The sequence below is a fragment of the Bombus impatiens genome, unplaced genomic scaffold, assembly GCF_000188095.3.
Source record: "Bombus impatiens unplaced genomic scaffold, BIMP_2.2 scf_0142, whole genome shotgun sequence".
In the NCBI taxonomy this organism is placed as follows: Eukaryota; Metazoa; Arthropoda; class Insecta; order Hymenoptera; family Apidae; genus Bombus; species Bombus impatiens.
The window spans coordinates 2,994,388-3,013,972 of record NT_176561.1 but is presented as its reverse complement, the minus strand read 5'-3'; the positions used below and the strand labels follow the sequence as shown (position 1 = coordinate 3,013,972).

Genomic DNA, 19,585 nt, shown 5'->3' with positions numbered 1-19,585 from the left:
TCCTAGTCAGAAAGGTTCTTCATTTTATGTTCCAAAAACGATATCTAAAGGAATTTTAACTAATTTAGTAAAGAATTTAAATAATTTAGACCGCTCATTTTTATGCATTTATGGAATATTTAAAGGCTCAAAAATGCATAAAATACAGGTAAGATGCAAGAATATAAAAATACCTAAAGTAGGATAGATTGTTATAATAATTAGTAAGTGTATGAAATTTTTTCTTAGATTTGATTTCTTTATCTGTGTTTATATATATATATAAAAATGTGTATTTGCATAAATATGTGCAGTCTACTAATACTATACGACAATGTAATAGTATGTATTCGTTTTATTGCTTTCTTTTGCTTGCTATTCTTTCATAGTCAGTATCAGTTAAAATTCTTTTAGACACCGCTTCTGGAATATAAAATGAAAAATTTATCCAACCAAAAACATTTGCATACGCTACTGTACCTGACTATACAACCTATACAGCTACACTGTATTTCGATGTGAGTAAAGTGATCGTGCATGCCAAGACATCTAAATATAATGTAAAAATACACTTTGACATATGTTCAGACGGTGTATATATAATTATATATTTATGCTCGTGTTCGAACGTTCTTATAATTATATATACATTGCATAGATATTATAGTAGTCGTGCGTTGAATATATAGTTAAGGATAAATCGAAAGTAGCATGTGCAAGACATCTAAGAAAAAACACGTACACACCTAACGCTATTTCGACTAAATTCGCTAACTCTAAGAGCAGAAAAAGAAAAATTGATCTTGGTAAAAAGAAACAGGGATAGAGAAAGAAGTAAGAGACAGACAGATAGAGAAATATATATGTAATGTAACATATAGTAAAAGAAAGACAGAGATCTAATTGGGAGAATTTCATGCCAAAAGGGATGATCGTTTCCGATGGCTTGATATTAGACAATTAAATTAAAATAACTTTTAATTTTGAATGATTATCGATCATGATTTTATTTTATTTAACCATCATGTAAACCGTTTAAAAATAAATATTTTCTTCTTCATTTCTTCGATTAAAAATTAAAGAATTCTATACTTTGAAATTATAAAAATTACCGATTTTGTAAAAACCAGAAATTTTCATTCTCTTTAATATATGCGTAACGGAATAACCGCGCGTTTAAAGTTTGCATATTTTCTTCAGTTTATAACACAAGCTTCGTGTAAAATAGTGCAAAAGTTTTGTTTCACCATGGTGAACTTGTACTCAAGAAAGTAGGAAAGTTCTGAGACCATAATGCTATCGGACATTATCCTACTATCTGTTAAAAAATTAAATTTTTGTTAAACAGGTTTACCGACTAGTTCGTAATATATTGTCTAACTATTGTCACTACGTTTTACAATCGTATCTATTAGATACTTTACTAAATATCTCATGAATATTACGTTAGAATTTGTCACTAGTTCGTCTATTGATCTAATGTTGGATTCGATGAAACGATACTACTGATGAATACATTTTTTTGTTCATTTTCTGGAACAGTCCCGATCCCAAAATTTGGCTAAATTTTACACGCGATATAAAATTATTTTTCGGTCTATTTATAAGTAATCACAATTGTCTTTAGTTCAAGAGAAACAAAAGAACGATAGGAATTCCTTGATTAATTAGACCTTCTTGGATGAATCGATTAGATAATAAGATAAAATAAAATTCAAAAAATAAATAGAAAAAAAGTATCCATCGCATCCTTCCTGCTTCTATATAGATATCAGAAAATTGTGATTGGCGATCGATTATTTACCTCTTCGATTTACAAGCAGTTCGAGGATACGAAGCCTCGAGTCGCAACCGATGCGAAGATCTCGAAAAGTACCTTGAAGAGTTCGTTCATCCCGACTCGCGTAAAAAATCGAAGAGCCTTAAAAGCCTGGAAATTTCAGCCTAGCGATGTACAAGACTCGCGGATGGAAATTTGCAAATTTGCATTACTCCAGACGATTTTAACACTAGGGAGCTTTTAAGATACTCGAGATCAGATTAAGACAGTCAGGCCGTTCAAGTTTCAAGAAAACTCGTCGAGAATTCCACGGTCGTACGTCGCGACTCGAAACGTTTGACGCGACTCGAAACGCTTCGCGAATGACATGGGAGAACAAAGAAAGAAGAAAAAATTGAAATTTTAAAGTACAGTAAAACAAGAGAGGCTTTAAAAGTGAAATAAAAAAGAAAGAAAGGAAAAAGGAAAATCAAGAGAAAAATCAATAGACAGAGAGAGGAACGAAAGAGAAAAAAAGAAGTATCTGTGCGTGGTAGACTTTTGTGTGTTGGTGGTTCGTTTAAATTTAAACTTACGAGGGGCCTGGCGCCCCAGTACCAGGATTTGACACGTTGCGTCAGCCCACCGAGCAAGTGGGACCTCCAACCACCGAAACCTCCACCACCTCCACCCTCTGAGCTCCTTTCCTCCCTTCCTTCGTCCTCATCCTCCTCCATATCGCGATCCCTTTCCGTTCCGCCTCCGCGTCTCCCATTACCGATCATCTCGGCGTCGCTACCATCGCAACCACCGTCGCTCTCCTGCGTCGCGACGCCGGGAGAAAAACATCGAAAGCCACGTGTTAGCCCCGTCAGCCGATACAACGTTACATTATAGTGTAACAGGTTCGTCAACGTAAGTTTATTTTTTCCATTGTCAAGCCTTCCTTCCTTTCGTTTCACTGTGTTTATTTTGTGTTTTGGAATTCCAGAGAGTTTTTTTTGGGGGGGAGGGAGAAGGACGGTAGCTGTTGGTTGTTTTATTATAGAGTTATGTAGATAGGGATTAGCAGTATTATTGGTGTAATATATAGGGTGGATAATGTTAATGGTGAGTTTGAGTTAACGTTGTGGTTAAGATCTTCAGATACGAGCTGTAGGGATTTAGGGAATTATCCTTGTGATTACTACTTTATTTTAGTACATGGCTTAGCTACGTATTTTATTACATAGCTTACGAAATAACGATCTAGAATTACGTAGGTGGTACTATTATTTTACATGTAAGTTAGAATCATCCGCAGCGTAGAAGAATTTTCCCATAAATCTTCACGTGGCGGATCATTTTTCTAGTATCAAACTACGCTCTATTTAACGAGTCAGCAGAGGTAAATAAAGCTATCAGATGAAAATCTATAAAATGCTATAGTATAGCTGCAAGTGAGCAATATCAATTTTTAATTTCTCGTAAATTGAACACTTTCAAACATATACGAAAAATACACTAAAGATCTTCTATAAAACTCATCGATTTCGTACGAACACATTCTTTCAGTGATCCGTGCACAATCTACAGCCATTAGGACCATCAAGAGGGATTCCGTTCTCAATTTTCGCAAGCAGTCGGTGACTGTTCAATCGTCTCGTTAAGTTCCATTCCGGGCAATGGTAACGTGCACGCAACTATTCCGCGATTCCGTTATCCGCTATTAATCCACGGCACGAAGGCGATCGATTTATATCGTAATCGCTCGCGCTGGTGTACGATTTCACGGCGAGGCGAGAAAAATGGCCCCATGGTCCCTGGACGAGCGTGACGCGCGCGGTAATCATCATTATCGCGTCAGGATCGCGTAATCCGAACCGAGCCTTTCCCATCGTATACAACCGAGATAGAATGCGTACAACGAGAACGAAGGAAAATTCTCGTTCCGTGTAGGCCTCCGATAAACCTGAGATTACAGGGAAATCGGCGCGATCACAGTCATAAGTGATTTCAAGGTTTCTCAGTCGGGACCGTAGATAACTTTTGATTGCACGGATCGCGCTTCCTCTTTCTTCTTCTTCTTTTTTTTATCCCTCTTTTTTACTATCTTACATAGTAAAAATGATTTGTATGATGTTTAGCGATGGATAGAAGCTATGAGGATCGTTTAAAGGAAACTTTCAATCTGAAGGTTTTTATTCGAAAATTCAGTAGAATGTTCCAGCTATAATCAGACAGGTAGGATGATCATAGCTTCTCGAGGAATCGAAAAAGTTGCGATTTTATCTATGTTATTTTCTGGCGTTCTTCAGTTCATTTCCGATTCGTGAGCTTTCCTCGTTTCTCGCTGAAAATAGTTCCTCTAGAATTTTCTGTATTATGGGATACTTGGCCTTTCATTAAGATCAATAACGATTGATTTCTTGGTTTACGATACTCAATTAATTTTATTCTCTATGTTATAAAATCTATTTCGTTGTAATTTAATATCTAATTTTATATATCAGTTCCCTATGTATTTGTAACATATTCTCAGCTGTTCGTACAACGTTTCACTTGATCCAGTCCACCTCTAAAGAATTCTATCCGATACTAAATATAATTCCAAAGCATCATCTGTCTTTCATTCTCTAAGATCCACAGAATCGTCATTTGATTCATATTATCTCATCCCACGCAATCCATCAGGACACAATATGTATTATTCTATAATAGGATCGGCTGGCTGTGCCAATATATAACCACAAGCGTGCAAACAACGAAAGGAGCATCGCGTCGCGGTAGAATTCCGATTGTTACTGAAACACTTCTCCCAGAGTAGCGTTCGATTGTTTGCAGCAATTAGAACAGGTGTCCGCAATTAGCGGCATGGAGAAGTCTTTGGAGCGCGAAAGGGTCGCGAAACCGGCGTCGTATTTCGCGGAATATCTCCTTAGCGACCGTGGAAGCGTGCAATTACCAACCGCCAATTAATCGTAATTAAGGGACGAAGATCGCCCTGGTGACCGTTTCCACGTATCATTATGTGGAACGTCGCGACCGATCGACTATCTAACTGAATATAACGGGATACTCTAAGAGTAATTCGTCGTCGTGAGGTAATCGTGTTAAGTAATTCGTAGCATATTATCGTTCTGTAGATTGATGGAACAACCTTAATTACTATGGCTAACAGACGGAGTGACGGTAATAGAGAATGGAGAAACAAATAGATGTGTGGTGGAATGTTGGAAGATCACTTAGTAGTAGTTATTATATATAATATTATATATATTATATAAATAATATTTAGCATTATTCTTCTGTGTAATTAAATAATCGAAAATTGATTCTAGATATTCGTTATGGCCGTTAAGTTAAGAGAGTTTCGTTAAGTTGATATTAAGCGTGATTTGAGTACATTAATTGTATGTATAGAGGAGATGAAAAATAAGAGTTGATTGTGGGAATAGAAATTTCGTACGAATAAAATATTTACACCAACCGATTGATAATGAATTTCAAGTTATATTAAAGATGCGAATTGTTTTATATTTTGGCAAGTAATATAGTTATCTTACTATGGATTGTATATTGACTTATTTAACTATTTTTGATATATTTATTTACATTGTTATTTATGTATAGATATAATTTTTTATTCACATTAACGAATAAAATCCCTAAATGAGAATAATGGATCAATTATTACGTTAAAAAATTATAGAATTTCATAGATATTATATCTACCTTCTTCCACTTCATAAACCATCGCTTATCGATTACTATTAAAAATCAATGGTACCTTCAATCAGTTTAATTAAATACAAAAGATCAAAAGAGAACATTCTATACTTCGTAATATCTACTATTCCAAGTCACATGATATTACAGAGTAAAATTCAAACGTTCGTTGGCGAGTGATCGAGCACCGAAATTCAACTAGATACATGTCGTTAATTGACCCAGATCGTTATGGGCGTCACCGATTGCAGAGGAGCCGCTTTTCGGCCCGCTTCGTCTTCCTGGTATATAACGGAACGACTCGCCGAAAACTTTCTCCGACGCTGACCTATTATCGGTCTGCCATTATCATCGTTGTTTCGCGCAGTCGGTTAAGGTTAGTGGGTAACCGCGGTTTGTTGAATTACGAGCCGAGTGTCACGTTGAACGAGACTCAGGTTTTTCAGACTGGAACGATATCTTCGTGGAAATCTTCTTATTGCGGATAATATCGCCTTGCTAAGACTAAGTTACACGCAGATCTCTTTGAATTTCTTGTGAGATTTTGAACCACTTAAACAGTGTTTATGTTGGTATCATTAAAAATGGTATAAATGTTGCGATGTTTGGTATAGATATGAGGAATTCTTTTTTTTTCTATAGGTAATACTGCAGGTTATGCACCATTTATAATATCTGTGTGGTTACCATAATATCAGAACTTATGATTGAGGCATAATTTACGAGTATTTTATGAACCAACCGAATGATAATTTTTGACAGAAATTTTATTTGATTATTTAATTATTTACCATAGATAAGAAACAATGTGTGTGTGTTTTTGTGAGCGTACGCGTGTGCATGTTGCAATGTTATTTGGTATGGATGTCGACCTCATCTAGAACGAGGTATCAATTCCACGATTTCACCAGATCACAGTGGATTTTGCACGTAGGTGTCGTTTGAAAACTGCTCTCGAAAGTCTTTGCGTAATGCCTCGACTCGGTGAATTTAAAGTCGGAGATAATTCTGTAAGAATCCGATATCGAAAAGTGCAAATAAAATTCTTGTGAGGAGTTTCTTGATCGAGAAAGTCAAATAATTTTATCGTAAGAATATTTTCCTCAAGAAACGCGTGTCTCATTTCGTCGCAGAGACAATTATGTAAATGACGGTAGTTGCGCAACTATCACGCAATTCCGTGTATATGTCACGCAGATATCCAAAATATACAATTACTTACACGACTGTTATGCATTACAGAAGTTTAATTAATGTATTAAATTTTTACTGCTGGGGTTATTTATAGCTTACTTTGAAGTAAGTGAATTAACTTATACATGTTTATACTTGTACTTTACACTTATACAAGCGTCAAGGCGCTAAAAAATGCAGTAATATCATTAACAAGGTACAGAGTATGAGTTATCGTTTTATCAAGGTACGAGAAATATATTAGAATGGATAAATTGGAAGCTTAAAAAGGAGTTGTTGCATTGAAGATCATTTTATTAATGTAACCAATATGGTGGTGTTATATTTATTTCATTGATTCATTTCTGCAACTTTGTATTAGTTCTTTATGTTAACATTGGCATTCGATAGAAAAGTTCAATTCACCACAAGTAACTAATCGTTTAAACTCGTATTTCCACCGTTCCACCCCACCGAATCTATTAAACTTCTCCACTCGATTAAACTCGAAACGCACCGGGCAAAGTATAATTAATCCACAAAGAGTATGCTGGTTTCGCAATTAAATCGATTCGTCCTGCACTTTGCTTGACCAGAGATTAAAGTAGTCTCTCATCGGATGATGTGTAACACCTGCGGGGTTCGACTCAAAATCAATAAAATTGACAAAAATTTTACTACCGTGCATAATTACATTCTTCGTTTATGTATATTGCAGAATATTTGTCGATAACTACAGTTTTTATAAAAATAGAATGCTACAAAATTTCATTCCAAGTTTAGCGTTATACCCAAGTACTAAACAAGCAGAAAAACGCATAGAGAAATTAAAAAGAAAACTTCGAGTAAACGGAAATGTAACCTATTTTTTGTGATAAAGAAACGGAATACAATCTGTAGAACATACGTAAATTCTGTTCGGCTAATAATGCGCATAAGTATCTCGAGTAAAATCCCTTGCTTCGAAGCTTCTATCGTTCGTTTTTCACGTGGCCGCTGACCCACGCGAGTAGTGGCTCGTTATTAATCGCGGTTCTGCATATACAGTGAGTCATCAGAGAGGCCAGAGCCGCGTACAAAAGTAACCACGATAAGAGGATGATCCGTGGATCGAACCGGTTCGGAGATAAGGAAGATAACCAAGAGGAGACTCGTCACACGAGAAATTGATCAAGAAACGAGCCCGTTCCAATTTTCATCGCGGCCACGGAAACGGGCTCGGACTCTGCCGTTGCTTTTTCTCGTCTCTTCTTTTGAGCCACGATCACTGACAATTGCCATCCGACCGAGGTAATAAATTCCTCGCTACTTAAGTCATAAACGCGACACCGAGGATCATCCTTTTCTCAAACCTCTGGAAAAACTCTATGGAGTTCGATTTATTTCTTCGATTCTATTACAATGACGATTCGCTTGGATCTGTTCGAAGGGAATTTAAGATGGATTATGTATGTTGTTGTACAAGCTACGTCATATTAGGTTGTCCGAAAAGTGTCTTTCTTTTACAGACACGTCTTTTACAACGATACATCTTTATACAAACATGAAACTTAATCTATCGAACGTTGTGATCTTTACGTGATTACGTGATACGTGATTCGATAAAATAATATAAAACGAAAAATATTGTGTATCCATTATTTTCTTATAAAACGAAAGAAACTTTTTGGTCGACCTAATACATAACAATATACATAGATGCGTCTTTCCAAATTTATATTTTTATGAAAATTGAACAAACGATTAAAGAAATGAGAAGGAAATGGAATCTGAATAAACATTTATTTATTATTCAACAAACATTTAGCGATTTATTTATTATCGAATAAACATTTATGGGGCAACAAATCTTTTTCAAACTTTTCCTCCCTTTCTCCAACTAAATCTCAAGGTAAATTTCCACCTGAATGAGCAGCTCTAAGTGAGAAGCTAGTGAGAGAGAAAGACAGCAAGAGTAGCAATTAACGGAATATCCGATTAAGATCCAGCCGTGAAGTTTCCCAGGAAGGTCGGTTCTTCTTTCGTCGAAAAGAAGTACCGTTCGGTTGGCCCGTCAATTCTGAGTAATCCTAATTGACCGGTCGGGATGATTTGCACAGAGGAAAGTCACTTGGAAGATTTGCTAGTTGGCAGAATAAGGTGTAAATAAAAAATGGTGGTTTCTCTAACAGAAGATGACCGATTCTATGTTCTACGTAATTCTCTTGTTTGACATATTCGACTGCTCATTAACATTCGAGACGACGACTCTTCCGTGAGAATGTAGACTTGCCTGAGTACAGTAAATGACGTTTCATGGGAGAACTGTGTCGAATTGTCTCTATAGGTTCTAGGTACACGACAGAATTTATAAATAGAAAGTTCAGAGAAACAAAAGGCAGAAGAAGAAAGTGTTACGTCCGGTGACTCTTTACATAAACCAGAAACCATCCCTCGATCAAGACGACCATAAGCTGTACAAATGTAATTAGTCGGACCTCAATAATCCTAAGGAACCTAAGGAACCCAATCCTCAATTGTTATAAAAGATCTTCAAGTCGAGAAATTCTTTATGGTTACTGTTCAATCAGGAAAAAAAAAAAAAAAAAAAATCAGGTGAAAAGGAAGGTCGGGTTTTTCTCATGTTCAACAGCAATTTCCACCCGCAAACGACCGGTGGTGGAGCGACCAACCCCAGCAATAGTTTTCTCCTGTGACAGCATCGTCATCGAACTTCACTGGCTTATCAGCCTTAGATCAGTCAACATTTCTTGATTGGTTTTTCATCCGTTGACCGGTCAATGTCTTGACTGGTTTTTCGTTCATTGATCAGTCATCAGTTGTAACTTACTATTTACACGTCTCTGAGAACACGTCTATACCCATGACGCGTAGCTATTTATATCTACAAAGTTGTTGGAATAAAGTATATATTATAACCTGCTACTTCGGTGTTATAATCAGTCAACCACCTCTATTATCCTAATCGAAATAGGGGATCGACCAATCCGTGGCATCGATTACCTAATCGTAACGAGAATTTACTACTCTCGTTGATGCGATCTACCGCGAAAGTGTCTCTCCGCGAATGGTCGAACAGAAAGAGCTTATATATTTTATGATAAAAATTTGGAGAAAGGAATATTGGAATCCCTGAGACTCGAAGTTTCATAGAATAATACGTGAAGTGGTTTTTCTAGGATAAGAACGCATGTAGTAGAACTCTGATATTGCAATATTGTAAAGAACTTTTCCTCCTGCAAAAAGCGGTATTATTATAATTATCTACGAACTCATTTTTGGGATTGTTGTCGTTTTGCTTGGCCGAATTCATAGAAAGGTTTATCGCGGAAGGATGGAGAAACGGCTTAGGATTTCTTTCCATAGTGTTTGTTTGCTAATTGAGGAGAGGATTCGCGGTAGAGACCGTTTCGCTTGGCCCTGTCCTAATTAGCGAATTTTTATAGCGAGAAGAGCCGCTCTAATGGCTCTCTACGGATTTTGAGTGGCAATTAAGGAGCCTTCTACAGAAGACTAATTTGGTGAATCGTTAGAATAGACAGGACGATTTGAAACTCGTGTTTATTCGCGGTATCCTGTACTCTAATTAACGATTCTAATTTTCGATCCTTCGAAACCGTTTTGCCAGAGATCCGAGCAAGTGTATTTCATGATATAACATGATTAGTTGTCTGATTCCTTACTATCGCGATCATCGAAACTCTTCTTCAGATAAAAGACTGACTCTATCTTTCTTTGGTATTTTTTACTGATTATCGCACTATAGATATTTATGAATTTATTGAAAATTAAAAGATATAGGAATGCACATAATATACAGATATAGAAAATCCGAAATGCACTAATTGTTATATGTAATACATATAATGCATTTAGTGGAAGAAGCAAATCTTCGATGGGCTTCCTTTCCTCTAGCATTGCTCGTAAAAATTTGGATTTGCATAAACATCAGTAGGTTACTAATTATTTATCGTAGGAACATATAATAATATTTACGTCAATCATAACAATTGTATTGAACGATGTTTACAGATACAATGTATATAATACATGCTAATTAAGAAATCTCAGAATCCTCAGAAACATTCAGAAACTGTAAGGAACCGAAAACTAAACACGTAACATAAAACCGCGAAAATTATAATTTTCTTGCCACCACGCAGCCGTTTTTAAACGAAATGCGCGATGAACGTGCGGTGTGGCAGTCATCCACCTCATCATCCCCTTTGTTTGCCGCCGCTCCTGTGTTATCATCATCCTCGTGCTTCCTCCGACGAGATCGACGCTTCCACACATCGTCGTACACGTAACCCGTATTCGAAGCCTGGCCAGACAACCTGGCAACGTTGTAAAACCCATTCTTCTACCTTCCCCTCTCTCACCTGTTACCTGTCCAACGTCCCCACCGTACGAACACCTATGATTGTCTCTGTTTCGCCTGCACGAAAAATCTTTTCCTCTTCGTTCATCGTTGCCTGCGGACAATCAGGTAAACGTAAACCCAGGCCTGGTGTACCGTCACTTCACGCTCGGTTCTTGAATCAGTCGAGGCAACGCCGTCGAGACGCGTGCTGCTTCTACCTTTCTTCGATCGATCGATCGCCTATCGCGAGTAGGTACGACGTAGTTTCGATTCGTGACGATTTCGAGCGAGTTTGGAAGTTTAAAGACGACGGGATCTCTGGGATTTGGTTCGTGACATAGGAAGTACGGCTTTGCTGAGCTTGAGAAATCGGCTGAGGGATTCTGAGGTGAGTTTCTTCAGAGTTTTGGAAGTTTTGATTCGTAGAATGTAATAGATAATAGTCTCTCGGTTTAAGTTTCTAGTCAGTTCCTAATTAGTTGGTTATTCAAGTGATTGTTAGTTATCGACAGTTAGAACATTATGTCTGATACAAGATATTTACAAGTTTTGTGTGATCACAGATCTTAAAGACGTCTAAAGGAAACTAAACTTGTGTCAGTCTAGAAGTCTAAGCTTGTTACAAAATACAATCTGTTTCTGTCGAGTGGTAAAAATAATTTGTACCATGTGCGTGACATGGTCTTATAAAGCAAGAGGGACATTTTAGTTTCTGCCCAACAATTGTTGTAATGGTTTGAATTGGTTTAAAAATCTTTAGGAATAAAAGTAAATCTGAATCTGTAAAAGTTGAATAGTTGCCTAATATACAAATATTTATTAACATTCAACATCTTATCTTCACACCTTTCATACAATTTTCTCAACCTTTTCTTCTTCGACGAAACTTTCCCGGAAATAAAAAATATCTTAATCGGAAATATCGCGTGAGAAATATATCTAACCAATAAAACGAAGCTTTACTCCAAACGCAAGTGATGTGTGTACAAAAATGAAGAAAATCTGTTTAAGCCTCGTAATCGACGAGATAACGTGTAGGTACGATCATTATCATCGGTCCGGTTCTTGTGAATCGACGACCAATCGATTACATAACGCGTACACGCGTCGATGATCATCGAGAATTTCGAAGGATGGTTAATTAGCGTGGCTAATACATCTTTCACAGCGATCATGGTAAATTGATTCTTTTCATACGAGGAACGCTATGCGGTTGTGTGTTCGCTTTTGCGCAGCAAGAATCGCTCGGCTACTTTCGACGCGATTTTTCCTTCTGCTCTGACGGTTTTAATTGGTGAACACCGGAGTGGAAAAAGATTTCTTCGATTTCTCGAACGAGGATGTGGAAACTGGGCAAACTGTCCGTTTCTAAACCAGAAAAATGATGGTCGATGAATGGATCTTTACGTACTTATGGGACATTCGAATATATAAAAGCGTATATAGTATACGATACATGTGATAATATACGATATATATATTATATACTATAATTATACATATAATATACAACGTACATTGTACGTTAACGTATACAAATTATCCACAGAGAAGCACAATTATAATATCAAGATTACAGGATAAAAGTATAATAAGTACGCTTCCGGTAATTTTTTCATTTTGACTAAAAATAGGAAAACAAGAAATGCAACGTGCTGTTAGGTTCGAAGATATACATACTTTAATGCTGTTTTGATCTTATCTGCAAATCATTCTCTATCTAAACTATCGTTAAACAAATAATCAGATAAAAGCTGTCGAAGATCAAGTAGAATGATTATCCACTGCAAAAATGCATCGATTATCTTATCTGAAACTATTTCTCTATCTAAACGGGCGCCAGCAACGTTCTCGTTGGTTTTTTCAAGCCTATCGATGACTTCTTTCTACTGCCAAAAAAAAAAACACGCGATCTGGGTTTGTGGCGCTTCGATTAAGAAACCACGGTCTGCCTGATGAAATCTCGACGCAGCCATGGAGAAATCATTAAGCCGCTCGCAATCGTTCCAGGTGCGTGCATTATGCGCGTGCAGGTGCACGTGCAACGACTGGTTTGTCTATTACTTTTATTTCCATTTCTCTTATTTAAACATTAGTCTGTTATCGTAACTTCGAATGCAAATGTTTGATTATCAGTCGAAGCTGCTGACCAAATCAAAATGGGTTAAATTCAAATGGAGCGTTGTAGCTCTATCAATATATAATAATAATATATCTATACATATCGTTATGCGATCATTTTGAACGAGGTATACCAATTACATTAATTAGTGATGAATTATTAGTTGGAAATAACACTTTATCATTTTATGGAATCGCCAAACTATAATACTAAATTACTTCGTGAAAATTAGACAATAATATATTGTACCACTATACACATACATTTATTATTTAAATATCATTTTAGAAGAACCTTCTTAATCCAGCTCGTAGTCCAATTTAAAAATCTGAGAAGAAAGAGTTTGTCGAGTAAGAAAATATTAGTTTGTCCAAAAAGTTAAGAAGCAACAGTTAAGAATTTGAAGAAAATCTATTTTTTTATGTACTTTTTATTTCTTTATTATTTCTCAAATAATGGTATCCACGTTACATTTCAATCTCTTTCATTTTATTAATATCCAAGCAAGGTTTTAAAACATTACACGTGTAAGAACATACATTACTATCATACTTGCGATAAATTTTGTCGACGCTGCAACTAGTGGATTACACGATATATTGGAAAGCTGAGAGAAAAATCCGAAATAATCGTTGCAACAATGCAACAATAGCGTGCATGGGTCAGATATCTGGATAGATGGTCCGAGATTTGTACGAAATGGATTGATAATTTCGATTTAATTGCGCTCACCATCGAAAAATACGGATCTGCCGGTATAACACCGATCCGGTCTCTCGATCTTTTTCTACGGTTTCGTTCGGTGTCGCTCAAGGTAACGCGAGCGCGAAAAAACGGCGGGAGAAACGCGGGACAACAAAAACCGGCGGCTCTCGAGTGCGGATTGTTGCGAAATCGACGAGGTCGCGATTGCACTTGCTCGCTAGAACAATAACGAAACACGCAGAAGTTGGAGAACGGAGACCGCGATAACGTACATCGTATCTGTCGCCGTCTTTAACGCGATTAAAACGAGTTTCCGGTCGCGCTCTGCAATTTCTACATATTTCTCCGTGGGTTGATGTTGGAAAATGGACGAGCAGAGAAGAAAAAGATATTCCAAGTAACGTTGGAATTCTCGGTATTCGTTACTTTCAACACGTTTTCACACTCTTCTTTAGTGTACACAACGATTTCTATTACTTTGTACAGTTGCGCGTTTAAAAGGTTGTCGCAAGAGTGGAGTTTCTAATACTTGACGTATTTTAATTAAGTGACGGGCTTTTAGGTTTATTGTTCTTGCAATTGCTACAGGTATGCTGATATTCTTTTGACGAGAGTAATGTCCATAAGTATATAAATATTATTGATAACTTTGATGCTTTAGATAATTTAAGTACTTTATTATTTGTTATTTTTAGTGAGACTTGGACATGTACCTATTTATTCTTATAAAGTTTCCAATATTTAACGTGTTTTAACTTGAAAATTACAAAGTCAGAAAGAGATTCATCAAAATGACAAGACGCAGATTTATTGCTTTTGCTAATATTAGTAAAAATATGTATATGTATTGTTTAGCAAGATTAATTGACTTCTATTAAGATAGCCTGATTGTCTCTGTTAATTTTCATCAGGTCTTTGCTAGAAGAACGAAAATAATTTAAATTGTCGGTAGATCTAGTATTAAGTCGATTGCCTGTTTCTTTCTGCGGTTCTTCATTTCTAGGATTGATTCATTCGAGGCTGAATATGTAATTGGCTATGCTGTCTCGTCGTGCGTTAATGATTCAGAAATGACATCGAAGTTCGTTAAATCGTAGACCCACGAGTTCGAAAGCGACAAGAAAGTCCGCAAATGTGTTCGAGAAACTTTTACTTTCAGCGTCGATGTTTTATTATTGTGCAACCGTCGCAATGTGCATGATAGAGCATACAAAAAGTGGTGTGTATAGAAAGTGTTTGTAATGATTTATAACCGGTGATTGTACCAGTTAAAACAATCATTCCGCGTATCAAATATCGATGATGGAACTCATTCTTGTCTTTCCTGATATTTCAAACAATTTTTTCTTCCCACCATAACCGTATATTGGACATTCTCGAATAAATTAAAAAACATATAAGTTCCCAACATAATTTTTAACAGTAAAAAAGTCTTAACAGTAAAAAATTTTTTAAGTAGGTTACCAATGAAATTTCGTTAAAAAATTCTGCAAAACTGGAATATTCTCAAATTGCGATATTCGATGATCGAAAAGTTGCAGGAGACCTCGGTAACGTCTCTGGCCGGTTCAGCAAGGTTGCCCCGTCGACAACATCTAACTGTTTATTCTATACGGTATCCGAGCAGCCAGTGTGGGAATTCATATTTTTAACCGGTTTGATCGTTTCCTATCGTCCCTCGAAATGTTCCTTTCACCGTTTAACGAAACTGCCACCGTGAAATTCGAGCCGAATCCAGGGTCGAATTGCGTGCACCGTAAGCACCATTCGACGTTTCGTCCCTTGGTTTTGAAGTCGAAGGAGAACAAATTAACCGTGAATATTTATTAACTCGTTGCATTGCCATTCAGTCGTACTTGAAATACCGAATAAATCGATGGTATAATTAAGTTTAAGAAATGTAAAAACAAAATTAAAGAGAAAGACTTCTTCCAGTTTTATGGTCCATTTTGTTGCGTGCCAAATTCGGGGTCGTTGAATTGCGAGCACTGCTATGCATATAATGTTCCGTTCTTTGGTTTCCAAGTCGTAGTAGTTTTATTACCATTAATTTACAGAGTAGTATGAACGAGAGTTGAGGCAAACGGCCAAAAGTAGTATCATAAATTGTACATCTTTAATGCTACTATATTATAATTATTAGAATTTATAGGGCAAAAGATGCAGGGAAAACGTAGTATTAACATCTAGTCCGGTAATTGCAAGAACTGTTGCCAATAAAAGAATAATTATTCTCTAAATTCTTCATCCTGAATTCTTCGCTACTTTATCACGCATAAACAGTTTTAAATATCGAATGAATCGAGCTCATTCAAAGATATAAAAACGAAATTAAAATTCTCCTCATTTTATCAGGTGTCTTGTAGAATTCGTTTTTCAGTTTTACGAGGCGGCACTTTAAACTTCTTTTACCGTTTACAAAACGTACAAATGATTTCGCAAGATTCACTGATATCTCACAAAATCACTAAGCTATATAAATACGGACGTTTAAAGCCGAATAATGCTGCAACGTTATATAGCGGTCTCGACGTTACGACATTTGTCGTTTCACCCCTCGAGGATCCACTTTTACGATCGTGCGCCGATTCCGCGGGAATATTACATTAAAATTGTCATTTCCGCGACAGGATCTAGAAATCCCGAGCTTCCCGTGGCCCAAAGCCACGATAATATCGACGTATAATTCGCGTTCCTTCGCTCCGACCGCTGATCCTTGAGAGATCCGGGATAAACAAGATCGTAAAACTCGCGTGGATCGGTTCGTTCCACGAACACGAATGCGACCCGCTCCTTCTTCCAAGCTTTAATCTCGGGGAATAGTTAATTGCGTGTGACCCTCTCTTTGAGGTTCGTCGCTTCACCAAATTAAATTTCATCCACGGAAGTGTACGAATACAGGAGAAATATAAAAGATCGATCTTTCTCGCGAAATTGTTTAATTTCTTGCGATGATTATATGATTGGTTGTTCACTAATTTGCTATTATTCTTTGTGAGGAGAAAATTGGATTAAGACGTATTCTGTGAAAATTCTGTAGCTTCCTTTGATTTTCCTTTCGATCTGTCTGTTCTTAACACGATACTTTCAAGAAAAATATATTTGACTGTGAAATTGAGATTCTTCGATAGATAGAAAAATTCTAATCAACATAATAAAAGTTAGAGACATAGGGTTGAAGAACGTATGTGGATCATTATGAAAAAATTGACGAAGTTAGTTAATAACGAATGAATGGCATAGGATGCTTCGTTTTCTGTGTCTGATTACGATTCAGATCATGCCGGTGGAGTGTCCAGCCGGCGTGGCCCAGTGACATTCTTCTTTTCTTTGTCACGTAGCTTGCATGACCCATTGCCCTCGACTGGCAATGACCACGATGTTCTCGTTTGCTTTTTATCGCGTTGGACTGTGATGCCACCGCGGCAGAAAATGTCACGAGTCATTTTCACGCGGTTCACAGGAAATCACCGTACAAATTTGACGTCGAAACGAATCAGGTTATTTAGCAGCACGACATTTTCATTAGCATCACGAAGTCTTTGAAAATTCTGTTCGGTAAATATCAACACTTTAATGACTGGCAACATCAATTAGCTTGGTACTTTCACTAAAGAAATTCCATCATTAATGGATGATCTTTTTTGGAGCACGGTGTTAATACACTAGCGTACATTTCCCTCGTTTGAGATAAAAATCACATGACACAGATGTTAAATGTTCCAAGACTTTCTCCTCGCGAAAATCTGACTAAGTATCCAAATTAGACACGTGATGTTAATAAACTATTTATAGATTTCTCTAAATGCATTCACATCCTTTACATTCTAATCAAAATAAAAAAAAATAACCGAAAGGAGTAAATAAACTTTCACGATATACCAAATGCTATGACGATTAAGGAATTGAAATGGAAAATGATTAATTGTGATGAGCAAAGAATGAAAAGGGAGCACGTGTCTATTAATCGTACTTATCACTGTGGTTTTGATAATTTCCTAATGATTTTTGGATTTACTTAATCCATTAAGGACCAACGTTGCGTTAACGCAACGTTTAATTTGCAATCTTCTATCGATCAATTTACATTATCGAATTCTGCTTTTTAAATTCGTATCTAAGAAGTGAAATCTTTCTTTTTGTCGTTATCCTAGATCCTTCAATTAAATTAATAAAAATTCAAATATTTGAAAGATTATAACAAATTTACCTATTACCTGATCCTTAATGGCTTAACTTTTCATAAGTGTCCTAATACTCGGATAACTAACGAACAAGGACCTAAATCGTTCACCACGTAAACTGTACAATTGCAACTTGATCAGCAAAAACTGTCTGCATTTGTTTCAGAGAATCTAAAAAAGCCACAGGGACTAAGAAAAAGAGATCATGGAATCCTGGTTGAGCGACGTGCAGCGTGTACGAATTCCACGGCCGAAATTCGGTAGCGGGAACTCGGTGAGACGGTCGAATTCCACGGTACAGCACGTGCGACCGGAAGTGCTCTCGCGGCAGACGCAGGACGTGGCTAAGGCCACAGAAGAGTTACGACAAGCTCTCCAAGACAAGCTTTGACTGGCCGATCATCGATAAGGGACCAGCAAAAATTGATCGAGCAAAACACATTCGAGTTCGAGAGTCATCGTTGTATAAGATTCTGTACCAGGCCGTCGCTTTGTCGCCTGTCCACTTTCTTCCGCCATAACCAGAGGACGAATCGTTGTTTCGTGTTATTTCGTGACATGTTCCGTTCCAGACTCGCGACAAAGCCATTCTTGCGAAAAGGACAATAGAACTCGACGCTCGAGGATGAATGTTGTCGGACTTCCGGATTTCGCCGAGTGATGATGATGAACTGTGCTCGAGAAAAGTCGCGAATGGGGGAAACGGAGCGTTTGGTACGTCTGTGAAGGTGGATGCTGAATATTGTCGAAACGTGAATGTTGATGACAGTGTAATAGAACGGTGGTTGGTCGGATTTTTCAATGAGAATTTAATAGAAATATTCGTAAGCTTGGAAATAATTTTCAGAGCGAACGCTCATGCAAATTCGTGTTTTTACAAGCAGATAGAAGGACCGATATAAAGAATTCAAACTTGAATAGGAGCATTGAATGAAACTACTCATTTATATTGTTAGGAGACAGTAATGTTCGAATAACTAGCGTTCTATTGCGTGTGGTCTATCGTCTGAAACGTGTGTGAATACGAGTCAGTATTAGGAATCATATTTGTTCTCTGTGAAACTACATTCGGCGAGGCTATGTACAGTTTGCCAGTAGTCGCTTTCTGTTACGATTTCCATATCAAAACCATGCTTCCTTCGAACCTTTTGTAATTTATGCACGCGACGTTTGTTTCTTCTTTCAATGTTAAAAAGAGACTGAAAGATAAAAACCTGTTGAAACCGTAAAGTACGTGTCGATTATTTCATTCTCTTGCGCCATTTCCCCCTTAAAAAAACTAGAATTTAATTAAACTAAGGAATCGAATAAAAACTAAATTAAAAAGTACATTAATTAAACTATAATTGTCAATACATACTGTTGGTAAATAAACGATAAAGATGAAAAAAATATGAAAAAAGAAAATCGGCGATAAAGTATTAAAAGAAGTATTTAAATGACACATTTACGACTTCGTTGCGTCGTAAAGGTAAAAAAGAGATTCTTTTCTCGATCTCGGGCTCCTCTTCAAGGATATCAAGCAGCTCGTTTGCGCTCGGTCGACGATCTCTCGTCCCAAGGCCAGCAAAAGTCCATCAACGTTAACCGCC

At 36.9% G+C, this 19,585-nt stretch overlaps 1 protein-coding gene and 1 long non-coding RNA gene across 8 annotated transcripts in view; one reads left to right on the top strand and one right to left on the bottom strand.

The window, feature by feature from the left end:
* The window catches only part of LOC100744202 (whirlin), a 108,081-nt gene that overhangs the window by 8,195 nt on the left and 80,301 nt on the right, over positions 1-19,585 (bottom strand). For 5 of the 7 annotated variants that reach the window (XM_012382099.3, XM_033319218.1, XM_024365585.2 and 2 more), the window contains one exon: positions 2,335-2,559. The exons of the other annotated variants lie outside the window; for them this stretch is intronic. In XM_012382099.3, coding sequence (XP_012237522.1) covers positions 2,335-2,559 — 225 coding nt within the window. The remainder of the gene's footprint in view (positions 1-2,334; positions 2,560-19,585) is intronic. 7 annotated transcript variants of the gene reach the window in all.
* LOC105680367 lies at positions 10,374-19,223 on the top strand. The gene is made up of 2 exons (XR_001102054.3): positions 10,374-11,370; positions 18,160-19,223. It is a non-coding gene; the product is annotated as an uncharacterized LOC105680367 (long non-coding RNA).